Genomic DNA, 22525 nt, shown 5'->3' with positions numbered 1-22525 from the left:
TTCCCAACCTACCCTTAATGGCTCTTTCTGGAGCCAATTTCTGAAGCGTGCAGATTAATAGCACAAGGTCCAAGCCCCACCCTGGAGCTGACAAGCTCATGTCCAGCCGGCATTAGTAAATGCATGAGGAATGCAGCTTTCCTGCTGCTCACTCAAGGAACAGCCAGTCTGCTGCACCCCTGGGAGCCAGCAGCCTCAGCATGAGACAGGAGCTCCATGCCGGCACCTGATGGGGGTGTAAAGGGTTCTGCTCAACACCGATGGGCTCCGAGAAGGCCCAAGTCTGCACTGCAGAAGCAATGAAGCCTCATTTTCTACTGACTCACATCCTGAAGGTCTTCACTGTGGCTTCCTGGGTGCCTACCAAGGTTTGCACGTTATCCTGGTAGCAGTGGAAGCTTTCCTCTCCTTTCCTTGCCTGCCTTATTCAGCTCATGGAGGTTATCATCTTCTGCCCCTCTGCCAGTGTTTGGCTGCAATAAGCTGAATTGTGAAGGAAGGACAGACACTGTTAGTAGGAAGAAAGGACAGGCAGACAGACAGACAGAGCCACTGCACCTTTGCTAAGGGAACCAGCTCAAAACTGGCAATAGGTTTTCCAAACATCAAGGACACATCATGTAAAATAAGGACCAGAAAAGGGGGAGAGGTGCAGAAACGCTTGCAGTTCATTGCAAAAAGTAAAAACTTTTCTTTTTATTCTTCTCTACATAGAAATCTCATTTATTTACACACTTTACAGACTCGTTTTCCAAGTATTTACAAAGTTCTCAATATATTAAATTATGACCATCCATAAAATTCTGCATTAATTGCATATTTACATTCTTCTTTTTTTAACCCACCACTGAATTTATAGTGTTCAGCACTGAAACAGTCGTTATGCATATGGAGCTTTACTTCCCCACACCCCTGAGCCTTTATACTGCCTCCCCCTCCCTGCAGGCAAAGCAACGGGGCAAAAAGTAAGTCACCTGCCATTGGTTTGAATCTGCAAAGCAAAGGGGAAGACCAGCATCTCCCTTATTTAACTCAGCAGGACACGAAACCTACGCTTGATGAGAATGAGTTGCCTGAAGAGGAAAACACAAAGAGAGTTTGCAAAGAGGACACCTCTTCTCACTTGAGGAATTCCCACGCTGTGAGCTGGGCTTGCTGCTACAAAACCAGGGAGAGAAGGGAGGTGCTTTGAGCCAGCCCTGCTCCTTGCAGTAAAACCAGCTTCCCTGCCAGATCCTTACAGCACGAGAAGCCAAAGGTCTGGGAAACCTGAGCCTAGAAAGTTCTCCAGGGCATTGCAAAGGCAGCTGGAGGCTGGGATCAGCAGAGACAGACAGAATGCAATCAATAGAAACTGTCAGCTTGGCCCCTGCAGGTGATGCTGATTTCCTGGTACTGAAGGAACCCAACACTCTTTGCTCCTCCTTTCAGTCACCCTGTGTTCAGGACTGAGAGCAATGGTCAATGACCTTGCTTTAGGAAACCAGCCTTAAAGCACAACCATCCCATCCCTCCAGCTCAAGGAGCAGAGAAGTGACCCCTCCACACCTCTGCCCATTAGGTTCTCAGTGCCTCACTGCTGCCACCTCAGAGCTTTGCAGCACTGTGGGATGTCAGGTGAATAGGAGCCTCTCTCTCCCAGCTCTGAAGCATGGAAATGTTAAGAATAAGGATGCACACATTTACTGAGCACCCTACTGGGCTGGCCAGGATGGGAAGTTAACCAAAACAGGGTGCACAAGTGCCAAAACAAAGCTAGAGGCGAGAGAGAGACCATGACAGAAACACTGTGACTCATCCAATCACGTTTGTTGTTGCAATCTCTTGATAGCTGAAAAAAACAGACACATTCCCCTTAATCCTGCACCAGGCTCAGCATCTCACTTGGAGCTGCCTGCTCTGTGGGTGAGGTTCTGTGAAGCCAGAGCCCCAGACATAGAAGATGGCCAGGGCTCAACTGCAGCCACATGGCCAAGGTGTTTCCAAACCTCTTTTTGGCCATCTGAGTTTTGCCACTGTGGCCTCACCTCTGAGTTGTTGGTACCCGGCTCCCTGCCTGCACTGCAATGTGGAAGGTGTTAGCACTGCTCCTCTGGCAGCTGACAACAGCAGCTACTCGAGAAGCTGCACTACAGATTGAGGCTCTGCACTCAGCAGCAGCTGTGGCCAAAATCAGCTTTTTATCAGCAGGAGAATTGCCCTCCTGTTTCTGCTTAGCAGTTAATTCCTTACAGCTCTTGGAAAAGGAAGAGAAAATATACTGGAAGTTTAAAAACAAATGATGTAAACTCCAAAGGGAGTAAGGTTGGGACATATGCAATGTATCACCTAGACGCAGATCTGGAAACTTATGCAGAGGCCATAAAATGCACTTGGAAAGCTCATCTGCCAGCAAGTCCAGATTCACCATCTCCTGGCCAACCAGCTGCAACACCGAGCAGTGGGGAAGCAACAAGTGAGAGCACTTTCACTAAGTAGGCACAAACTTACCCTAGAGTCCCCTCCCTTCCCCCAGTGTAAACAGCAACATAAATAGATCCATTTTCTCTGCTATTTCCCAAAGGATCCAGACAGCCACAGTGGCTTAAATGTGACACTCAAAATGCTGGCATCTCACAGATGCTCATTGTCTCCGCGGTTCTTTTACAAGTTTCATTCAAGGGTGCTTAGAAGTAACAGCATCACCAAATCGCCTGCAATCTCAGCAGTGATGGGCCCTGCAGGTCCTTTCCACTGTGGTACAGAAACAGACCAGGTACAAAAACAGTGATGAGGTAACCTTGTCCGCCTTTGAATTTGACTTGAGAAGCTGCCAAAGTGTAAATAGCAACAGTCGCTACATGGGCCCTAATTCCAGCATCACTGAACTCCTGAATTTCCATTAACTAAGATCCAGGCTTCAAGAAGAGGGAGAGGGGTGGTGTGTGTGTGTGTGTGTGTGCATGCTGGCATGTACAAGATTGCATGTCGTGTCACAAGGGTAAAACACACCCCAAGCATTAACAATATTACAGAAGTCCGATGAATCCAATTCCCTTTAATATTTTACTACAAATTAAATGAGTCTTTTTTCTGTTCAGAGTCAGCTTCCTTCGGTTCTAATGGACCTGGAGCACGTTGGTCCAGCGTGAAGGGCCAAACACACAGACTAACACAAGTGCTGGGGTTGTTCTCATTAGCTTACAGGAGGGAAAACAAGGGTTATGCACAGAAATGTTTGTGATGCAGACTAAATTCTCTCAGGCTAAATTCTTTGGAGCAGGAGCCGTCCTCTGCCTTATCCTTGTGCAAGAGCCAGACGTGGTCATCCCACTTGGCAGCTGTCGTCAGCCCTTAATAAGATTAGTAAGACATTTGCTCCCATGTGCCTGCTCTTGTTCAAAAACAAAGGCTGGGTAGACATTTTTCCAATCTATCATTGTAAGTGTATCTAAAATATTTACAGAGGAAAAGGTTCTTGCTCCTGAGAACGGAGTTAACTTGCTTTCAAACAAAACCCCTCCCAATTCCATATTAACAAGTGTGAGAGTATGTCCTGAACCCCAGCCCTGGCCTATGAGTTCAGCCTGACACATCTGTAAATGATCTTCAGCAGCAGGAACAGACCCAAAGGATCAAACTTGGAAGGGACAGCAGCATCCGCAGCCTGCAAACACTGAAACCAAGCCTCTCTCAGGGCACTGGATAAAGCAGTTGCTCAAGCAACAGGAAGCATGTGAAGGCAGCTTGGAACAGACTCAGGAAAAACCAACATTCGTTCTGAAGACAGTTTCAGGTCTGGAAGAAACTGATGCCAAAAAAATAAGAGGTAGGGACATGGAAACTTTCTGGTGCTCCCATAGGTAGCCTGGGCTGGGAACAGAGGGAGTACCTCAAAGCAAGGGATATATGAAAGCAATCACACAACCCCAATGTCTCAGGTGCACAATCAGAAGATGATCTTGCAGAGAGCTTCTCTGCATCCAGCCCTATCTCCAAACAGAACTACTGCTGCACTCTCAGCACCTCATAGAAACCTGCATTGGTATTTTTGTTGTAGGAAAGGAAGCGGGGAAGAAAGCACAGTCACAGCTTGATCCACCTACAGCCTGCTGACAGAGAACTGCAGGAGGGTGATCACAAAGAGGTCTGAACAGATTCATTTGGTACAAGAATGGTGTGATGAGTGAAGCACTGAGGCTGCAGTGCTTGTGTGAGCACAGAAGCACAGAGCTGAGGGTGGCGATGCAGGGCACGCTGCTGAGGCACACAGCTACACGTGTGAGAGAGATGGGATGGAGGTGGGATATGTCAATTCATTCCCTTTATAGAGATGGCCTGACATGTCAGGCTTCAAGCCTCCTCCCCAGGAGGAATGTATACAGAAACGTCACACACACCTTCCACTCCCAACGTTCTCCCCCTCCCTTGAAGTTTCAGAAGTGCCACAAATCCAGAAAGGACACAAAGATAAACCTCATCCTGAGAAACCTTTCTGTTGCTCCTGGAAAAAAACCCTTGCTGCCAGCCCAGAGCTTACCTGAAGGGCCAGGAAAGGTCATAAATAGCTTTAGTTTCTCCAAAAATACATCTGAGAAAAGGCAAAGAATTACCTCAAGGGTCAGGACAACAATCATTTTTAAACACTGTAAACATGCAGGGTGGCAAAGCTGCCTGTCACAGCTGCCCAACTCTATCGCTTTCATGATGTTGCCTTGGTTTCAAAGCTGAAAGTCTTCTTGCCCTGGAAGTAGCTCGGTTTTCCTATGCCACAGTTCTTAGCTAGCAGCTCCATAACAAACCACCACTGGCTCTGTTCCTTTAGGCACGAAGCTCATTGTCCAATAATCCATGCTGGCATAACCTTTGGGAGATGCAAAGAAGAAGCATCATTAGTTCAATTCATGCCTAATGACTGCTTGTTTTTCCCATAAAGGGAAGAGGACACACAGAAGCCTTTGAGCCCCTGTCCTCAGTGACAAGCAAGGTTTGTAACACCCAGCTCAGTTTTAGGAACCTTCACACCAAGCATCTCATGGCATGCAGTTGTAGTCCCAGCCATGAATTCCCAGCCCCAAATCACCGTGCTTCTGTCTTGTTACTCCCACTCACTACAGGCACACACCACATCCTCACGTGTTGCCTATGAAAAATCCAGATGGAAGCAACTTCCCAGCTTACCCAGAGCCTGCAGATTACAGCACAGCTACTCACCCAAATCTCCAGCCTCCAGGTCCATCCTGAACATCTCACAGTGTCCTCTGCACTTGTCCAGTGGTACAACAGTCAGGGTGAGCTGTCCACTTCCAACAACAACAAACAGGTTGTGCAAACTGTAGCTCTAGGAAGAGAGGAGACTATTTCAGAAGCCTTGCCAGTTTTTCTTGGATCCATCTGATTAAACATGGGCAGGTTACTGCCCTGCAACAAGGTGAGATGGCACAAACTACAGGTTTGCTGCTCCCTTACGTATCAATAGATATGGCAAAGCCTCCCAGGGCAGTTCCCTCCACAAAACTCACATGGAAACAAAGATCAGGCTGGAAACCCTCAGTTCTGTGATGTGTCCCCATTGCAGGTATCCCAAAATGGGTAGAACTTTACCAGGAACAGCTCCCAGAAAGAGCCTCTCAAGTGAATTGTGCCCAACAGTGCACACACAGACCAGGACATAAATGTGAGGAGCTGGGACACCCCATAGGCATTTCCAACTGCTGAGAGAGGCGGACATGGTGTCCCAGCAGCACGTAAGTAGACACCACACACTTTCTCCCCAGTTCTGGGGTGTACAGCAACCTTCAGATGCTACACCACACAGCGGTGGAAAGAACTGAAAACATGCAAATCCCCAGAAGGCCTAGAGCTTCTGAAGGACAACTCACAGTCAGGGAAACAATGGCTCCAGGATGAATTTCTCACCTTATTTCCCAAATCTGGATGGCAGATGAGGAAGCAGTTCTCTAGGGAGAAAGACAGCAAAGAGGAAGCAGGGAAAAATTCCTGCAGAATCTGAGTTCTGTTCACAGACCTGTTCCTAAATAATAAAAGTAAAAAAAAGCCCAACAAGAAGAACATTGGATTACAGAAAGATCACATTACGATAATACTTCCAAGAACAAAATTGTTCACAAACACTGATGCTTGATAAACACAGATGCTGGCAGATTAGTCTGTTTTTGGATAGGGAGATGGGGGCAGACTAGAGAAACTAAGAGCACAAACATCATTTTAGGAGTAAAAGTTGTCTTCCCAGATTCTTAACCTAAACTCTTTTAGTACATAAAATCATGCAGCAGGACAGTATAAACAGGGAACAAACACATCGTGGATACCTAAGCAATTTCCTTCCCCTCTTCCCTTTGAATTATCCAATTATCCTGCAGGATTTGCAAAAGTCATGGTATTCCCTCTCAGTCACTACAGACAGCGGAGGACTTTGTGGAGGTTATTAAAAATGCAAATCAGTTGCCACAGGTGATTAGACCACGGCCCGGATGATTAACACATGACCTGAAGAACAGGACTAAGCAGACACTGGGATATTTTTATCGTGTGTGAAGTCACAGTATGCAGAGCTTCATTTTTAGTGCATAAATACTCTGCTTGGATCAAGTCAGAGTCAGCAGACAGACACAGGTCTGTAACCCACATCTCTTCCCCTTCCCTCCTGTTAAAGCACAACTAGCAAGTTCCTGGGAGCTCACACAGGCAAAGCCTGTGCAGCCCTGCAGCAGAGATGGACACATCCAGCACCCGGAGGGTTTCATCTTTGACCTACCAAGGGAGGAAAAATGGGAAGTTCTGTCTCGAGAGGCAGCTCCACAATTCAGATGAATTTTCTTCTATTATGATATCTGCCAGTTCAGGATCCTGGGACTGAAAGTGCTTTAGTTCTTCATAGGAAAGAGATTGTCCTGTCTTAAACAACACAGAAACAAAATAAAGAGCCACGTACTGAGAATTTCTTCCCTCTCCCATTTCCATCCACTGAAGAACATCCAAGAGTGACAGCCACCAAGTGTCCAACCACAACGATAATTAATCAGAGGAACAACTTGCTAAGGATGCAGACAGCTCTTTACCCTCCTGACGTATTTAAATGTGGGCTAAATGTATTCTTAGATGTACATTCCGCCTCAACTAATTGTGAATTCTGAATCCAGGTATTACCTTGATTAGAAACGGCTGAGACCTCTGGAGTTTTTCTGATAGTTCCCCGATGTCTGTCACAATCTGAAGGCTTTTCACAGTAGAACATGCTGTGCAGTTTGCAGGAAGCATAGAAGCGTTTTGTCTGCAACCTGATGCCCACCAGTCCTGGCATTCTGGAGAGGAAACAAGAGAAATGAGCTTAATTAAACCAAAAACAAAATGGAAAGGAGATAAACTCGACAATAAACTCATTACTCCTAACACGAAACATGGAGACTTCTTACAGTTTCCAATGCCTTTAAGTCGTTCAAAACAATCCAAACATTTCTCAAGAAGACACCCAGGAGACAGAAATAAGCTCCACGATGAAAACAGTAACCCTAACACCATCAGTGCCCTCCCCTTTCCATCTGCGTTTACTCAGACTCTGTCCTGGGTGAGGTTTGCCATTTGTGATGTGCAGATGTTGCTGGGCAATGTGGGATTTCACCGAGACGTGGTGCTGATGTGTTCCTTCCTCTCATGCACCGACTTGAAGATAAAACAGGGAGAAATGACCCGATATCAGGAAAAACTTGGCAGTGTATGTAACAGCTTGCTCTACAGTTACTTGCCAGTTTCCCCCTGCACTACAGCCATGTCCATTTTAAGCTTCAGAAATTAGCTGAACTGGCCTGCAGTGAACACTGCATGTATTTATATCTTCAAAAATACAGGCTTTAAGTGAAACTTAAGACTTGATGTCTCTATCTCACCTCCCTCCTCCAACTCCCAGCACGGAAGAGCAAGGAAACCTTCATAGAAGTGACTTATTACAGCACTGAACGAACGGGACGAGGGAAAATACTGCTGAACATCCCATGTATTTCTATGTTAAGAGATCCACAGCTGCAGCCAGCACATCAGGAGGGCACAGCTCTGATTTAGTGGCAGTGACAGCCGTGGTGTTACAGCCTCAGTTCTACAGGGAGATGCTGAAATTGGGCAGATGCAGCAAATCCACCCAAACACCTGATCTGTCAGGGTGGGTTGGGGCAACCCGAGGCCCCAGACATGCCTCAGATGAGGAGTCCAGAGATCTGTCTTCACAGCAGGCCCAGCCCTCCCCGCAATGCCAGCACATGTCATAACAGCTCATGCCTCCTGGACATTGATGCAGAACACCCAACAGGGAAACAGAGTGGATAAGATAGATAGGGGGGGAGAAAGAGGAGACAGTGATGCCTGTCTGCAAAATGGCTAGGAAGCAATGCACAGCAGCTCCTTGGGCTTGCAGCCTGCATGGGGCTATGACTGTGGTATCCAGCTGCACCAACACTCCTGCTTACAGCTCATAATTGATGAATACCATTTAATAGCAAAGCATTTGCTTCATTTTTCCCTCTGACATCTGCATCAGACAAAGAGTAATGTCACAGGGGGGGCTTGTAGGCTCATTGGGGTGTTAAAACAAGGATCCGATTGGGATTCATTTTGCTTTTTTCATCTGAGTATCTCCAATCGATCCCCATATGCTGCAGTTTCCCCACCCTACTGCTGTGATACGGATGGGAAGGGATCAGGATGCAAGCTGCAGTCCTGCTGGAGGAAGCATCTATGGTGGAAGGAGTAAAAAGGAAAAGCAAAGTGTAGAAACCTCCTTGCAAGCAGAAGTCCCACTCCCATGAGAAACTGTTCCCATGTATTTTCCCTCCCTGCTCACAAGAGGAAAAAAAAAAAAGAAAATCTTTGTTCCATTGGCTGTAGAAAAGCTTCGGTTTTACAATCAAAAAAAGCTCACAAAAACAGCTGGTCAGCAATGGGAAACAAAAGGCTGAAAGATCTCTCCAGAGGAAGGGCAGTCACCACGAAAAGAACAAGAAAACATATCTTATAGCCTGTCACGATGCGGAGAGCAACACCACTGTCATCTGTTTCTCTGCAAAACTCAGAGAGCTCATCCCAAAGCTTTAAGCTCAGACATCCCCAAACTCTCTCCCAGGTCTCGAGGCAGCACCCCACGTAGCTGGATGTTAATCAGCTTTGACAGTACAGAGCTTGATCCCTCCTTTGAGGCAGGCTGGGATATTTGCATTCTCAATTGCTTGATTCAGGAGGTTATTTCTTTTCCCCATGAATAACCCTAGCGGAGCACAGCCGAGATGCATTTCAAATGCTGCGAGTGGGACTGTGGGACTCTTTTCTATTTATTTATTTATTTATTTGGTAATTAATCTTTTAGATGGATTGTTGAAGGTGTCAGTCTGTGCACCAGCATGTGTGTGTGACTGGCATGACAAGTACGGGCAGCACGGAGGGTCTGCCCTTTCCAAGGATGGATGGAGGGAGATGGGACCACACATAGAGGAGAGGGCACACAACTGCACGCTGGGGAGCAGAGCAGGAGGTTTACCAAGGATGCTTATCCTTCCCTTTCGATTACACTCCTTGCATTCCTTTTACGTTATCACCCTGCCCAGACACCCTGGGGGATTGTTTTGGTTTAAGCCAAGCAAACTGTCTGTGCACACACAGCCTGCGTGGAGACTGAAAGATGCATCTCCATCCCCACACAGCAGTCACACCATGGTCCCATCCACTCACATGCAAATGCTGAAGTGCTGGGCGTGTGTAGTTATCCCTATGGAGTCTGGCTGCAGGGAAGCAGCTGCAGCACTGACACACACACAACTACCCATTACGTGACACAAGTGTGGGCCAGTCCCAGCCAATCTCTCCTCTGCACTTGTGCTTTCTCATCGCCCTTGGAGGAGCAGCTTTCAGTCTGTTACACAGAACCTCAGCTCCCCATTGATCACACTCCTCCAATATCTGCTTTAGTACTTCATTACTTCTACAGAACAAGGGCTGACTTCTCCCCCGAGCCTGGATAGGTCCTAACAGCACCAGGGCTGTAGACTTCCAGCTGCCAGCATAGCACAGATGAAGAGATAGCGTCCCTTAAAACGCGTCTATGATTAATGCTGGCAGGAGTTTATGGCTGTACTTTCCACTATGCAGAGAAATAACTTTCAATTTACAATCAGTTTAACATGTGTACCCCGCCCTACTTGGCCATTTCCAGAGGATCTCCCAAGCTTTTTGGCTGTCCCTAAGATCTACAGAGGGGTGTGTGTGCACAGCCCCAGAGATGCAGGGTGTGGATGATCAGACTGGATCTTCTGAGGTTACTGAGAAGACCTGGCCCTGCTTCCGCCCAATGCAGTGAAGCAATAAAACTCATGGAACCTCGCCCACATAGATGTGAGAGCAGCAGCAAGGCCTCAGCAACAGCCCTTCTCTCTTTAGGGACCATAAAGGAGGCTAGCATCAGTCTGCTATCACAGTGGTTCAGAGGGAAACCATCTAGCAGGGAAACCTTTTGCTCCAGCAAGAGACGTGGAGTCAAGGGCTGCTCCTGACCCTAACAAAGTGCTGCAAACACCAACCTTTCTGCATGCAGAACTGCAGGTGTGGACACAGCTTGCCGGCCTCCCACCACCTTGTGGTCTGGTTGTCCTTGGTTCCAAGTCAAGAATGGCCTCCAGCTGTGTCAGGATCTCTGCAGCCTTATGGATATACACTCCTCAAGCAAACAGCTCCTATCTCCTTGAGCAGCAAGCTTATCACTGTGCTCTCTTTCCCAGACTTTATGGGAAGCAAAAGTTATATTTTAAAAACCTGAAGGAGTTCACAGACATCAATTCGTTACTACATACCAATCTGAAGTCATAAACAATGCTTACTAGCCTTACTAGTTGTAGCGTAGAAGTCCTGATCAAGGAAAGCATCACAGCAAGGTTTTAAACACACACTACACAACAAGGGTCCCTGTTCAGCACAAGATCCTCCTTCTCACACTGCACACTCCTGTAGCTCTATTTTGAACACACTTAATGCCTGGAGGAGAAAGTACCTCCCAGCTCGTACTGTAGCATTTTTAGGTAAAGCCAGCAAGAAAATAACAGCTACAAGTAAAGGCGTTAATAAACCCTTATTTTTTGAACTGAGTAAAAAAGTCGACAGCTCAAAGAACTACTCCCTCCTGTCACTAATGGGTAACGGCTGGTCAAACAACCGAAGGATGATTAGTCAATCTCCAACGAAGCATAAAGCTTATTTTGATCCAACAAGCCATTGTGAAATCAAGTCTGCTCAGCCCAGCTTAAGAGGAACTCACAGTCCTGTGGGACAAAGGAGCATGACTTCCAGGAGAAATCTTCACCTACCAGCATACAAAACTGAAGGCAGGGATGAAGCTGTCAGGAAAGCCCCCAATGCCTGCTGCAACCTGCACCTCTGCTTCTGTGTGCTGCTCTGGCAGTGTCTGGCTTGGAGTAAACCTGCTTCTTTCCAAGCAGATCCCTTTCAGTTGCTTCCACTTGTCTGACAGTTAAGTCTGCAGAAGGTCTGACGTGCCCATGTCACCAGTGCAAACAGAGCTCTGCTACATGCCTCTGCAACTGGTTCTGCACAATCCTTCTTGGCTGGGAAGTAAACCAAAATGAGGATTCACTTTGCAAACGAGAACTTCTGAAGACATCAAATTACATAAGCAACAGGAAGAGTTCTTCATGTTCTGGATTGCCAGTTAGTTGAAGTTGGTTTACTGTCAGCAAATCCAAATAAGACATTCCACTGGCTGAACCAAGGCCAAAGTAAAGCAGCATTTGAAAACAGCTTGGCACCTCGCTGCACTGCAGCATCAGCCTTTTTTTAAGCCTCCTTTCAGTGAGCCAACACAGGTGTCTGCTGGTCTGTTCAGGTTATGTTATAAAAGGATGTTTACACACACACAGATCAGATAAATGGGGATGGAAGCAAGCCCTGTCTGCAGTCCGTGTCACGCTCACATACACCGCAACATGCACAAGCCCCTGAAGTGGGAACATGGGTGTATGCACGGACAGAAGAGTGAAAGAGCTTGAACAGACGAAATGCACTTTCTTTAGGAAGGAAAAAAAATAAAGATCCATTGTGATCAAGATGAGAGGGCTGTGCTGAAGGCAGGAAAGAAGGGCAGTATAGTGATGAGACCATTAAGATGGGCAAGTCAGAAATCAGACCCTGCTTTAAGTCCCAAGTAGCTTTCTTGTTCAAAGCTTTCATTCAGAGCAGATCCATGCTCCTTGGGCTCACAGATCAGTGAACCCAGCAGGTCACATGCAGCGTGGGCTGCAAAACCCCCTGAGAAAGGCAGACTGAATGCTTAGATTCTATGCCCACGCTGAGCTCAGGAAGCAGAACCTCTCCCTCAGGTAAAAACAAGCGTGCTGGATGCTCCCTTTTTGCATGGAGGTGAGCCAAGGATAAACATGCTACAGGGCTACAATAAGAGGGGAGGCAATGAACTTGGAACAGAGAGAAACCTGGCAGTGTCTGTCTGGCCCATCACAGGCTGCCTACAAAGGGTTAAGTCCAGAAAGAAGCCAGAGCCTGGCCAGGGGCCAAGGCAAGCCTGGAGCCAAATTGAAGGTGGCCAACCAAGAGGCAGGGGCTGCTGTCTTCTCCCAGCTGAGCAGCCCCATAACCCAACCTGCTGTGACCCATCCCCACAAACAGCACTGAGAGGCACCCGACAGGCCCTGCAGTGTGACACTGACTTGCCATTTACAAGGTGTTGCTTAAACACAGCTCCTCCACCAGGGTTCATTTCTCTAAAACAGATTATGAATAAAGCCAACAAAGATGTTTTCTAGCCCTTCTGGTCTATGCAAAAGGCAGCTTTTAAACACAGGGAATTGTCTCTCAGCTGGGGATAACTGCACAGGATCACATATCCAAAACTGAGCTACATGTATGCTTGCATCTGACTTTTGAGGTGATGAACAGCTACTGATGCAGCTGGTTTTGAACTGTGTAAGATATATTTGGTCAGGACAGAGTCTCATTATTAGAAGCAAAGCTGGCTTTTCCTTCAGGTCATCACATGCTGGTAACAACTCCTGTAAATGGCCACACTGCTGGATAAGAGCCCATTCACCACAGACTAAGGTCTCTGAGCTGCAAGGACTAACCGTACTTACCTGTTCTGTGTGGTTGGCAGGGAACAGTTACCAATATGACAATTAAATTCATATTGAGATATCAAAAAAGATATAAAGACGTCACACTGCATCACAAAGGGAAGAACTGGGGATAAATATGTAGTGTCTCACCTGGCACCTATTACTACACACTCCAGGAGTTCACTGCATTTCCTCCTAACACTTGCAAGGGAGAAGGCAGTACTCATAGCCATACTTTGAAGGGAGAGAACTGAAACACGCATAGAGCGACTTCTCCATGCCAGCACATTTAGAAAAGAGAAATGAATCCATGTCAGACAGGCCCTGTTTGCTCTGGGAAGTCTTGTGTTAACCCAAATGCCTGCTCAAAATTCAGTGTTCCTTACAAAACATAGATCCCAAAGGTCAGCAAATCTATCACCTCCCCGGGGATAGGTGCAATGTGAAGCACTCAGTTGTCCAGCTGAATGCTCACGTGATGAGAGGCACTCACCCTGACCCAGCACTGGGATTTTCCCCAGCTCTGCATAAACATGAGCTCAGGAAGAGTAAATGCAAACCACATTTGTGTATAACCTTACCCCAAACCAAAGGGATCTTGGTTCCTAACCTAGGGAAAACAGCTAAAACGGAGGCACAGGGGCCAAACCCAAAGATATAGGGTTGGCTTTGAAGACACAAAGGGTGGGAGCATTAGTTTTTATATGGGAATTGATCTGAGGGATAAAGAAGGCAAGGAGCAGAAGAGAAAGACAGTCAAAGAGGAAATTTACTTTGGACCCAATCCTATGAACCTAACGCAACAGACACAGCTCTGCACACACTGCACTCTTCACTTTGGCTGTGCAGTGGAGGCTCAAAGGTCTTCCCACAGTCACTGGCACAGGCAGCCCTTGTCATCCACAGCACAGCTCCTGGGGTAGAAGGGACTAGGATGAAGGTTAGGAGGAATGCAGGTTACCCTGAGCTGGAGGGAGGAGGAGCAGCATCCTGCATCCCTATTCATCTCAAAATGTTGTCATCACACTAATTTAGGGCTCTGGCTCTTGGGGAAACCTGGCTGCCCAACCCACACCTCTCAGGGGAACAGGCTCCAACCTGCAAACAGGAAAACTGCTTCAAAACCACTGCTTCCAGAGCAGGCTCATGAGGGACAGCACAGCCTCAGCCCTCAGCCCCACACAGCCAGGCTGCCCCCGCTGCCCCAGAGGAAGTGAAATGAGCCACCCACACAAGCCTGGCTGCATTCAGACTTTGTCCACACCACTTTGGGCTGTGTGGTCAAGGGAAGGCTGCCAGCACTGCTGGTGGGCCAGGGCGGCCTCCAAACTACTAAAGGGTGGCTTTCAGCGTGAACAGCCCAAGCTGGACTTGTACTGGAGCCTGAGCACAAGAAGTTTCACCCGTGTTTCAGCCTCAGCTCAGTTCTAAAAATGAATCTAGCAAAGACCTACTCAGAGAACAAACGATGATTCCATACACTGAGTCCCTTGGGCCAATGCTTTTCCTTTGCTGTGCAGACTCCTTGTATGGTGTCTTCTATACAAATGGAAAGTGCTAGGACTACTCACAAGATCCCCTAGTCTTACGCTCCAGTCCACAGACAGCACGACAGGTGTTATTTTTAACCCTTCAGGAGACCATCAGGCCAAAACTAAGGGACAAAATGTTACATCATGCAAAAGGAAGTTCTGAGGAAGCGCTGCAGCCCACCCATCCCAGCCATCCCCTTTTGTCATAGAACCACAGAACTGTTTGAGTTGGCAGGGACCTTTCAAGGTCATCCAGTCCAACTGCCCTTCAATGAACAGGGACATCTATAGCTCAATCAGGCTGCTCAGGGACTGGTCCAGTCCAGGGTTTCCACCACATCCTAACATGTTGCATACAGAAGCAGAGGGGTGTTCACAGACCCACATAAACACTGGCAGATAAGCAGGCCACTCGTGTCAAATGGCTATCAAAGCCACCACCTCACCTTTGTTTTATCCTCTCTCCCAGTAAGGAAGGAAGCAAACAATGGGGATACCCCAACCCATCCATACAAACCCAAATGAACAGCCAGCCACACGTCAGAGGAAGACAGGGAGACACAGAGAGAGAATGCAGAAGAGTGTTGGCATTTCAGGGAGACATTTTTAGCTACAGCAGGAAGGTCAGAGCCAAACAGAGAGCTCCGACACAATGAGCTGCTCATGCTAAATATAAACCACCCGAGGGCACAGACACTACGGTTTGTTTTTACAGTGAGCCAACAGATGATCAACACTGTGCCACAGCCCTGCTGAACATAATTCACAGAGCTCATGCCAGGTGCCAGCCTAAGTCAGTGGAAACGATAACTGGGAATGAGAAATACCCACACTTTTCCATTTCTGTTATGACCATTCCCCATGACACCACCATCTCATGACAGATCCATCTAGCTCCCTCACACACACTGTACCTAATGTTACTTTGGCTGCTATGAATGCCAAGGGCTCTCAAGCCCACAGTCCTTTCCCAATATGCCACTTGGCAAAAGCTACTTTTTCTTAAACCCAGGTCATGTGTTGGAGATTGCTACACTTTGTTCACAAATATGAAAACAAATTGGTTTTGTATGCCCAAAGGTGACATTTACCCAGCACAGCTATCTCACCATGGTTCCAAGAACTGCAAGAAAACAAGAATGTGCAAGCAGAAAATCATAAAGTAAAGAGATAAAATATGCTTCAGCCCCAGTGAATAGAAGGGAAAGTGCCCTGGCTAGAACTCAGGATGCTATTTTTAAGTACAGTGGTAGGAAAAGGGAAAACCATGTTGTCAATCCAATATCGTATTTGTTATTTGGTGCCCAAGGAGACACTCAAGTGATTTGTGTGGATGGTATTTAAGTGGGTATTTCTTTCCAGGCTTCTGTTACAGAAGAAAAATTATTTCCTTACTCTCAAGCATGTACTTCTTGGCAATAGGGAGAGAGAGCAGCCGGATGTGACCGATGAGGGAACCCCAAGCATGGGCTCTGGAGAGCGGAGCTTCAGGTGGCAGCGGGCTGTATGGCTGGATCACAAAGTACACGGTTAGCAAGACCAGTCCCAGTGTGAGCAGGCCCTGCAAGAACAAACAGGCATGTAATTAATTACACTGCAGTGAGCTGATGTGCCCTCAGCACAGGACACACCTTCCGAATGCTGAGGATGCATGCTGTAAGACAGACATCCAAATTTCCACTGTGGATCCTCACTTAACTGTAGTGCTATTTTCATATACAAATATGTCACTCGGTTTCACTGTTAGGGCCATCCAAAACCAAAATTGAGCAGCCTTCAAAACAGAGCCACACAGTTCTGTCCATTCAGTGCTGCAAACAGCTCAGCTCCAAAGCAAAAAGGATCATCCACAGACAGTTCCAATTCCTCCCACCTCACCAAATGAAAGCCTGCACTCCCTCCACACCTCTTACACAAGGTTTTTGCAAACATCTGTCACAAGCCTTGAAACATTTTGGCAGAGGTGGTGCCAGCTCCCCCACACCAGAATCCCAAAGAAGCCTTCATGATATGACACGATACATTTCTGCCCCCTCAAGACAGAGTGAACCAATGGCAAAATGCAGAAGAGAAGATGGAAGTTCAAGTTCCCAGCTTCCCATTCTCCAGCTTCATTTTACAGCTTTTATAGGAAGGGAAGATGACAGCTTGATTATTTTTTCTACGTGGAAACCACTGTGATGATTCTGCAGACAGCACTGAAGCACTACTGAACATTACACCACTGAGAAGTTCTTTATACTTGTAACATCTCCTGCCTACTTAACAGAACAGCATCCTTTCCCCCACTTGGTAATGCTTGTTACAGCATCTTTTAGTTAAGGTTCTCCAAGCATTTTTTTCTCTCATCAAGCATCATAGCAGTAGGTTAATTCTGCAGACTAGGAGAATAAAGATGGGTGGAAACTCAGGACAGAGTCAGAAAAAGAACTTGGATGCCTTCATTATACAACCCTGAACTTGAAGAACCTCCTTCCTTTCTCATGTTTCCACTGTGGGTGCTGATATTTGGAATCATTGCCTGAAAAAATCAATCCAAAGACTTCGTTCTTTGGTAATTCAAGGAGAGGGAGGTGTTGACATGTTCAACTTTCAGTTCACACGAGTAATTCCAAATCTCAGTCAGTTGCCTTCTATTTTCAAACCAGCTTATGGGAGGAAGGAAGGAAGCTACACTTAACATCTTCTTAAAGAACTTGGAAAATGCAATGGGAAACAAAAAGCTCAGATGCAAAGGGAGAAATTCAGGGCCATAAATGGGCTGTGTATGCGCAGAAACACCTTACCTTGTAGATGGCCATTAAGACAGGGTAGCGGGGAGGGCCCCTTTGGGGTTCATTTCTTTCCAGGAGCTGCTTGATGAATTTCTCAATGGCTTTTTCTGACATCCCACACTGGTGGCCAGTCTGTCTCACCAGATCAATGGTCTCTGATAGCTTGTCATAGATGCTGAGCTCGTTGGCTGAAAGCTCCATGGCGTCCGATGAAAAATCCCTGTGGAGAGAAACTCAGTGCATTACAGAAAGCACAATCCAGTCACCCATCTCAATGCCAGCCCAGGAACACAAAGAAACAACCTAGCTGCAGTCCTCATGATCTCTGCTGGGTCAGTATCTTCAGGGGACTGAAAGAAGGCAGCAAAATTTCCTAACAGCAAAAGAACCAGCGGAGATTTGCAGATCATGTAAATGAATAGAACTTCCCCAAAAATGAGTGAAACACTATTTATTCATCTGTTCCAAATGATCCAACCCATAAAGCGACTGCTCACCGAGTACAAGAGCCAGCACTACAAAGCTGATCACCACAGACAGCAGCCAAGCCAAGTCTTCCTGCGCTATAACTGCAGTCACTTATTTTAACATAGATTTGCTTTCATTAAATACCCCGTCAGCAATAAGAAGAGGGCAGGGAAATAAGCTGTATGTACAGGGTAAAGTTCAACAGTTTACAATTTGTTCACATTTTCGCAACCTGACGTCCAGGCCAACTGATTATTGAGTAACAGTAATAAGATAGCAGCATGTTCTGCAGGCAGGAGAACCCTCGTGTCCCACTGAGGGGTTGCCTCCAGGTCATCCACATGCAGAAATGTGAGCTACAGGCACTAAATGGTACTTGACAGCAATTTACTTCCCAAAGAGATTTCAAAGGGAAGCTTGTATGAACACACCTATGAGTGCTCAACACCAAATCTGTTCCTCTGCTGCTCCCCTTATCTGCCACAAAAAGCTCTGCAATACCAAGAGCACCTACAGAACAGGCTGAGCATTCTCACCCCAAACTGTGGGTTTCTACAAGCCAGAATCAAAACGACGGCACTTCTCACGTTATTCTTCTGCAGTGCTAGGATGTTGTTTCAGAGAACAACAAAACAGATCAAAACCAACAGGGCCGCCAGCTCCTGCAGCTGCTTCACTCATCCCCAGAACATCCATCCCTGTTCTGCTCCTGCACGTTTATATGATCACACGGTGAATCAGATCTTGCTGAAAAACAGTCCCACCTTGTTTAGTCAGCAGCTGCCTATACACCCAACTCAGGCACTTAACATCAGATGTCACAGTAACAGTAGAGTCAAATATCTAACTACAAGCTTTAGAAACACCAAAAGAATTAAAAGAACAAACTCAAAGCACACAAGTAAAAGCACACTGCACTTCACTGCTGGGTTAATTAGCTCCTGGCCCTGTTCTGCCACCATTCCTTCTATTCCATGCAATCATCTGTCCCAGATCTTACTACCTGAGCAGCCTCATTGCCAGCAAAGCTGCCCAAAAGCCGGTTTGGTCAATACAACATTATGGACTGTAAGCTCCCCAAGGCAGGGACCTTTTCTTCTGGTCAGCAAAGCACGTGGTGTGCACTCAGCTCTATAAAAACAACGCACTGTTTTACTTTCATTTATGTAATAAAGAGCCAACACATCTGCACGATATTAAATGCCTTTTTTTTTTCCCCACACAGCTTTTATGTTGCCTCCACAATGCAACCGGTGTGTGAAGGGTTATCTAGTTTCCTCTTGCTCCAACATGCCTGCAAAGCTCTCCCATGCTGAATTCCTCTGCTTGCTGGATCTGCTTCACAGTTATCCCTACAGAAACACCATCAAACACAGCAGAGTCCTCCTTTCCAAGCAGCAGAAGCATCCTACTATAGTAAATTGCTGAGACACATCTTGACACATTGAAACAGGCTGCCCAAGGAGGCTGTGGATGCTCCATCCCTGCAGGCATTCAAGGCCAGGCTGGATGTGGCTCTGGGCAGCCTGGTCTGGTGGTTGTGACCCTGCACATAGCAGGGGGTTGGAACCATTGTGGTCCTTTTCAAGCCAGGCCGTTCTATGATCTTAATTCTCTCCACCCCGACCTTTGTATTCAGCACTAAACAAGCACGTTTGCAGACAACCCCTGCGAGTTACAAGCAGTATAAAATCCTACATTAACTCCTTGGCAAATTCAACAGCAATCTGCGTCCTCGGCTGGGACACAAGATGCTATTGAAGACAACGTCTTGAGAACAGATGAGGCCTTAAAGAAAGAGAAATAACAATCCATTATGTTCCTTCCTATCAGCACAACCAGGCCGACAAAACAACAACAAGAGGCCACTTGTATGCGATTTGCTGCCCGCACACACGCACGCTGAGTGGGCCTTATTCACAGCAACCTCTCAGGGCAGGCTTTTGCAGCACAATATCCACATGTTTTGTGCCGTTTTTGATGAACTCCACGCCAGCCCAGGAGCAGCAGCAGCTGCCTGGAGATCCCAGGGATGAGCAGCAGCTCTCAGCCACACACACCCCACTGACCACCAAACCCAGGGTTCCCCCACAGGGCTGGGAACGAGGCCTTAAGAAGACAAATATTCAGCAACCTTGAGAAGGGAAAAGCTGCTTCTATCTCTGTGCCAGCGGGGAAGCCCAACCGAGCAGCGCAAGGGGAAGATTTCCATGCTGGACAGCAGGCCCAACGCTGAGTGAACGGGGCCTGCATCCCACCGCCACAACGCGGCCATTGCTGACTGCCCAGAATCTCCATCCAGCCTCTAAAATATAATAATAATTAAATAAACAGAGGCAGAAAACGCCTCCATAACCCCGCGCGGCCTACGAGAGCCCCTCAGGCCTAGACCTAGGCCCACCCTCAGGCCCAGGCCCTAACCCAGGCCCAGGCCCTAACCCAGGCCTAGGCCCATCCTCAGGCCCAGGCCGCCCGCCCCGCGCCCCCCTCACCGCCCCCGGCCTCACCCCGCTCCGCCGCCCGGCTCCGGGCTCCTCCCGCCCGCGGTGGAGGCGGACCCGGCCGCCGCTTCCTGCTTCCGGCGGAGGGGGTTGGGACTCTGGGTTCCCCCCCGTTACGTTCTTTGGGTGCCTCGGAGCTCCCCGCACCACCATCATAGAACAGCCGCGGTTGCTCCGGGCAGCAGCGCTGTCCTTCCGAAGGCGCAGTCGTTCTGTGGTCTCCGTTCATCTCTAAGCTGTTTTTTTCTAGCTGCCGCTGCAGTTTTGGACCGTAGGGAGGGTTCTGTCCATCACCAGCATCATCCCTTTTGTCTTCCGAGGCAGCTTTGGTCCCTTCTTCTGCCTTATTTCTCAATAGATCTTCACCTCTCACCCTGCTGCATCAGGCCTCCCCCAGCCAAACAAACCCAGTGCCCTCATCTGTCCACCCTCCAGACCCTTCCCTGCCTTCCCAACCTTCCTCTGGATGCTCTTTTATCCTTTATGGCCTTCTGAAACTCCACGCCCTAACCCCCGCACCATTCCCAGCTATGACAGCCATGGGTTGGTTGTGATATCTGCTGCTCTCAGGTCTCTATTTCAGCCCTATTCAAGCTCTCAGCCTCCACACCATCCTGCAGCAACGAGCCCTGCAGCTCGATCAGACACTGCAATGACTCTGTTGGGATTTCCTGCCTTCCCAACCCCAGCAGGGAGGCCTCCAATCCAGCTTTAGCACTGCGAGGGGACTGGAGGGAAATCCTTTGTCTCAGTATCAGATCCCTTCCAGTTTGCCAGCCTTCAAGGTGCACAACCAAAGCAAAGGGGTGGTGGATACTTGATGACCTGGGGCTGGACAGCATCTTCTCACTGAGAAAAGAGACCAACACCACCTCTGTGCTTTCCAACCTGCTTTACTGCCTTGCAACGCATCCGGGCACAGATTCAATCCTCTTCTATAGACATGATTTCCAAGAGAACAGAATAGACGTTTCTTTCTACCTGCTGCTCTGCGAAGCCTTTTCTTTTGCAGGTCGGTTTCAGGCTCTGCCGTTCTTTGCTTGCAGCAGCAAGGAAGGTTTTTGCTGCGTTTGCTGCCATCTAACGGGGGGATTCAGCCTCAACTCCTTACGCTTTTGCAAGCGAATAAAATAGCTTGTGGAGGGGTAGTGGGGTTGCACAGGACAGGCAGCACCTCCTGCACGTAACCCCAGCACGTTTAGGGAAGGGGAAAAGCAGGCTTGTTCCCATTCTTCAAGCCAGCCCCATAACGCAGCCAGTAATAAAATCATTCCATAACAAAACGTGGCAGAAGGGGATTGCCATGGAGTGAATGGGAGCGTGTATTGCATTAAGCAAAAAGGGTCCTTCAAGGATTAGGGCCAAGGGAAGACAGGCAGTGGCAGAGGGATGGGGTGGGAGCAGCCATGTAAGGGATGGAGGCTCTGGTGATACAGAGGAGCACTGAGATGCAAAGGAGAAGCACGTGTCTAAGAGAGCTGGTGTTGCTTCTTCAGCTGCAGTCACTGCGATATCACACCCTCCCTGGTGCAGTTCATAACCCTGATTTCTCTGAGCACAGCCACCCTGTGGTCTCTGCTCATCTCCAGCTGCTTTTCCGTCTGTCACTGCAGTTTCAGACCACAGCGAGGACTCTCTCCATCACCAGCAGCATCCCTTTTTCTTCTGAGGTGGCTTTGGTTCCTCCTCTGCCTTGTTTCTCAATCGATCTTCAGAAACTTTGAGTGCCCTGGGCAAAAAGGGAGCAAATGAGCCACACATTTCCCCCCTATATAGAAGCTCCGGTGGCAGTGACACACCAGCATTTCCCATAGGAAATACAGGAGGGATCCCATTAAAACCTTGGCAAAACCCAAACGTGCTCCTCACCTGACCAGGCTGACGATGGACTCAGTGACGTTGTGGCCGGAGGCAGCACTGCATTCATAAAACAAGAGCTGGTGCTCCTGGAAGACACAGAACCCACAGAGAAACGTGCTTTCCCTTGCATTGCAATGGCTTCATACAACAGTAAACAGCCAAGGACTGCAGCCTGAGGGTGCAGTGCACGTTGTCTGGTGGCTGCAAGACCAGCTTTCAGTGCTGAGGGGTCATGCACCCACCTGAGCCAAGCGCACTCCCTCCAGTGTAGG

At 47.9% G+C, this 22525-nt stretch overlaps 1 protein-coding gene across 2 annotated transcripts; it reads right to left on the bottom strand.

The window, feature by feature from the left end:
- Nucleotides 1-547: 547 nt before the first annotated feature.
- Nucleotides 548-21301, bottom strand: C23H6orf89 (chromosome 23 C6orf89 homolog). Of its 2 annotated transcripts, none has more exons than XM_072355885.1 (8): nucleotides 20400-20488; nucleotides 17437-17644; nucleotides 16046-16211; nucleotides 7150-7304; nucleotides 6758-6897; nucleotides 5899-6013; nucleotides 5194-5320; nucleotides 548-4843 (listed from the first exon to the last, which is right to left on the bottom strand). In XM_072355885.1, exons 2-8 carry the CDS (start codon nucleotides 17623-17625, stop codon nucleotides 4758-4760), a joined length of 978 nt encoding a protein of 325 aa, XP_072211986.1. In that variant the 5' UTR covers nucleotides 17626-17644; nucleotides 20400-20488; the 3' UTR covers nucleotides 548-4757. The 2 variants fall into 2 exon arrangements, with proteins under 2 accessions (XP_072211986.1, XP_072211987.1); XM_072355886.1 differs by lacking the exon at nucleotides 20400-20488 and adding an exon at nucleotides 21282-21301 and having other exon boundaries at nucleotides 565-4843.
- Nucleotides 21302-22525: the final 1224 nt, after the last annotated feature.

This window comes from Excalfactoria chinensis, chromosome 23 (assembly GCF_039878825.1).
Source record: "Excalfactoria chinensis isolate bCotChi1 chromosome 23, bCotChi1.hap2, whole genome shotgun sequence".
NCBI classification, from domain to species: Eukaryota; Metazoa; Chordata; class Aves; order Galliformes; family Phasianidae; genus Excalfactoria; species Excalfactoria chinensis.
The sequence above is the reverse complement of the archived record's forward strand: the minus strand, read 5'-3'. Positions and strand labels throughout refer to the sequence as shown.

Bases quoted from the DNA above. Each gene is read 5' to 3' on its own strand.
- C23H6orf89 (XM_072355886.1), bottom strand. From the start codon at position 17,625: ATGGAGCTTTCAGCCAACGAGCTCAGCATCTATGACAAGCTATCAGAG. The intron at 16,212-17,436 runs GTAAGGTGTTTC...TTGTTCTTGCAG, and splicing joins TCTTAATGGCCATCTACAAG to GGCCTGCTCACACTGGGACT. The intron at 6,898-7,149 runs GTAATACCTGGA...GTGTTGTTTAAG, and splicing joins CTCAGCCGTTTCTAATCAAG to ACAGGACAATCTCTTTCCTA.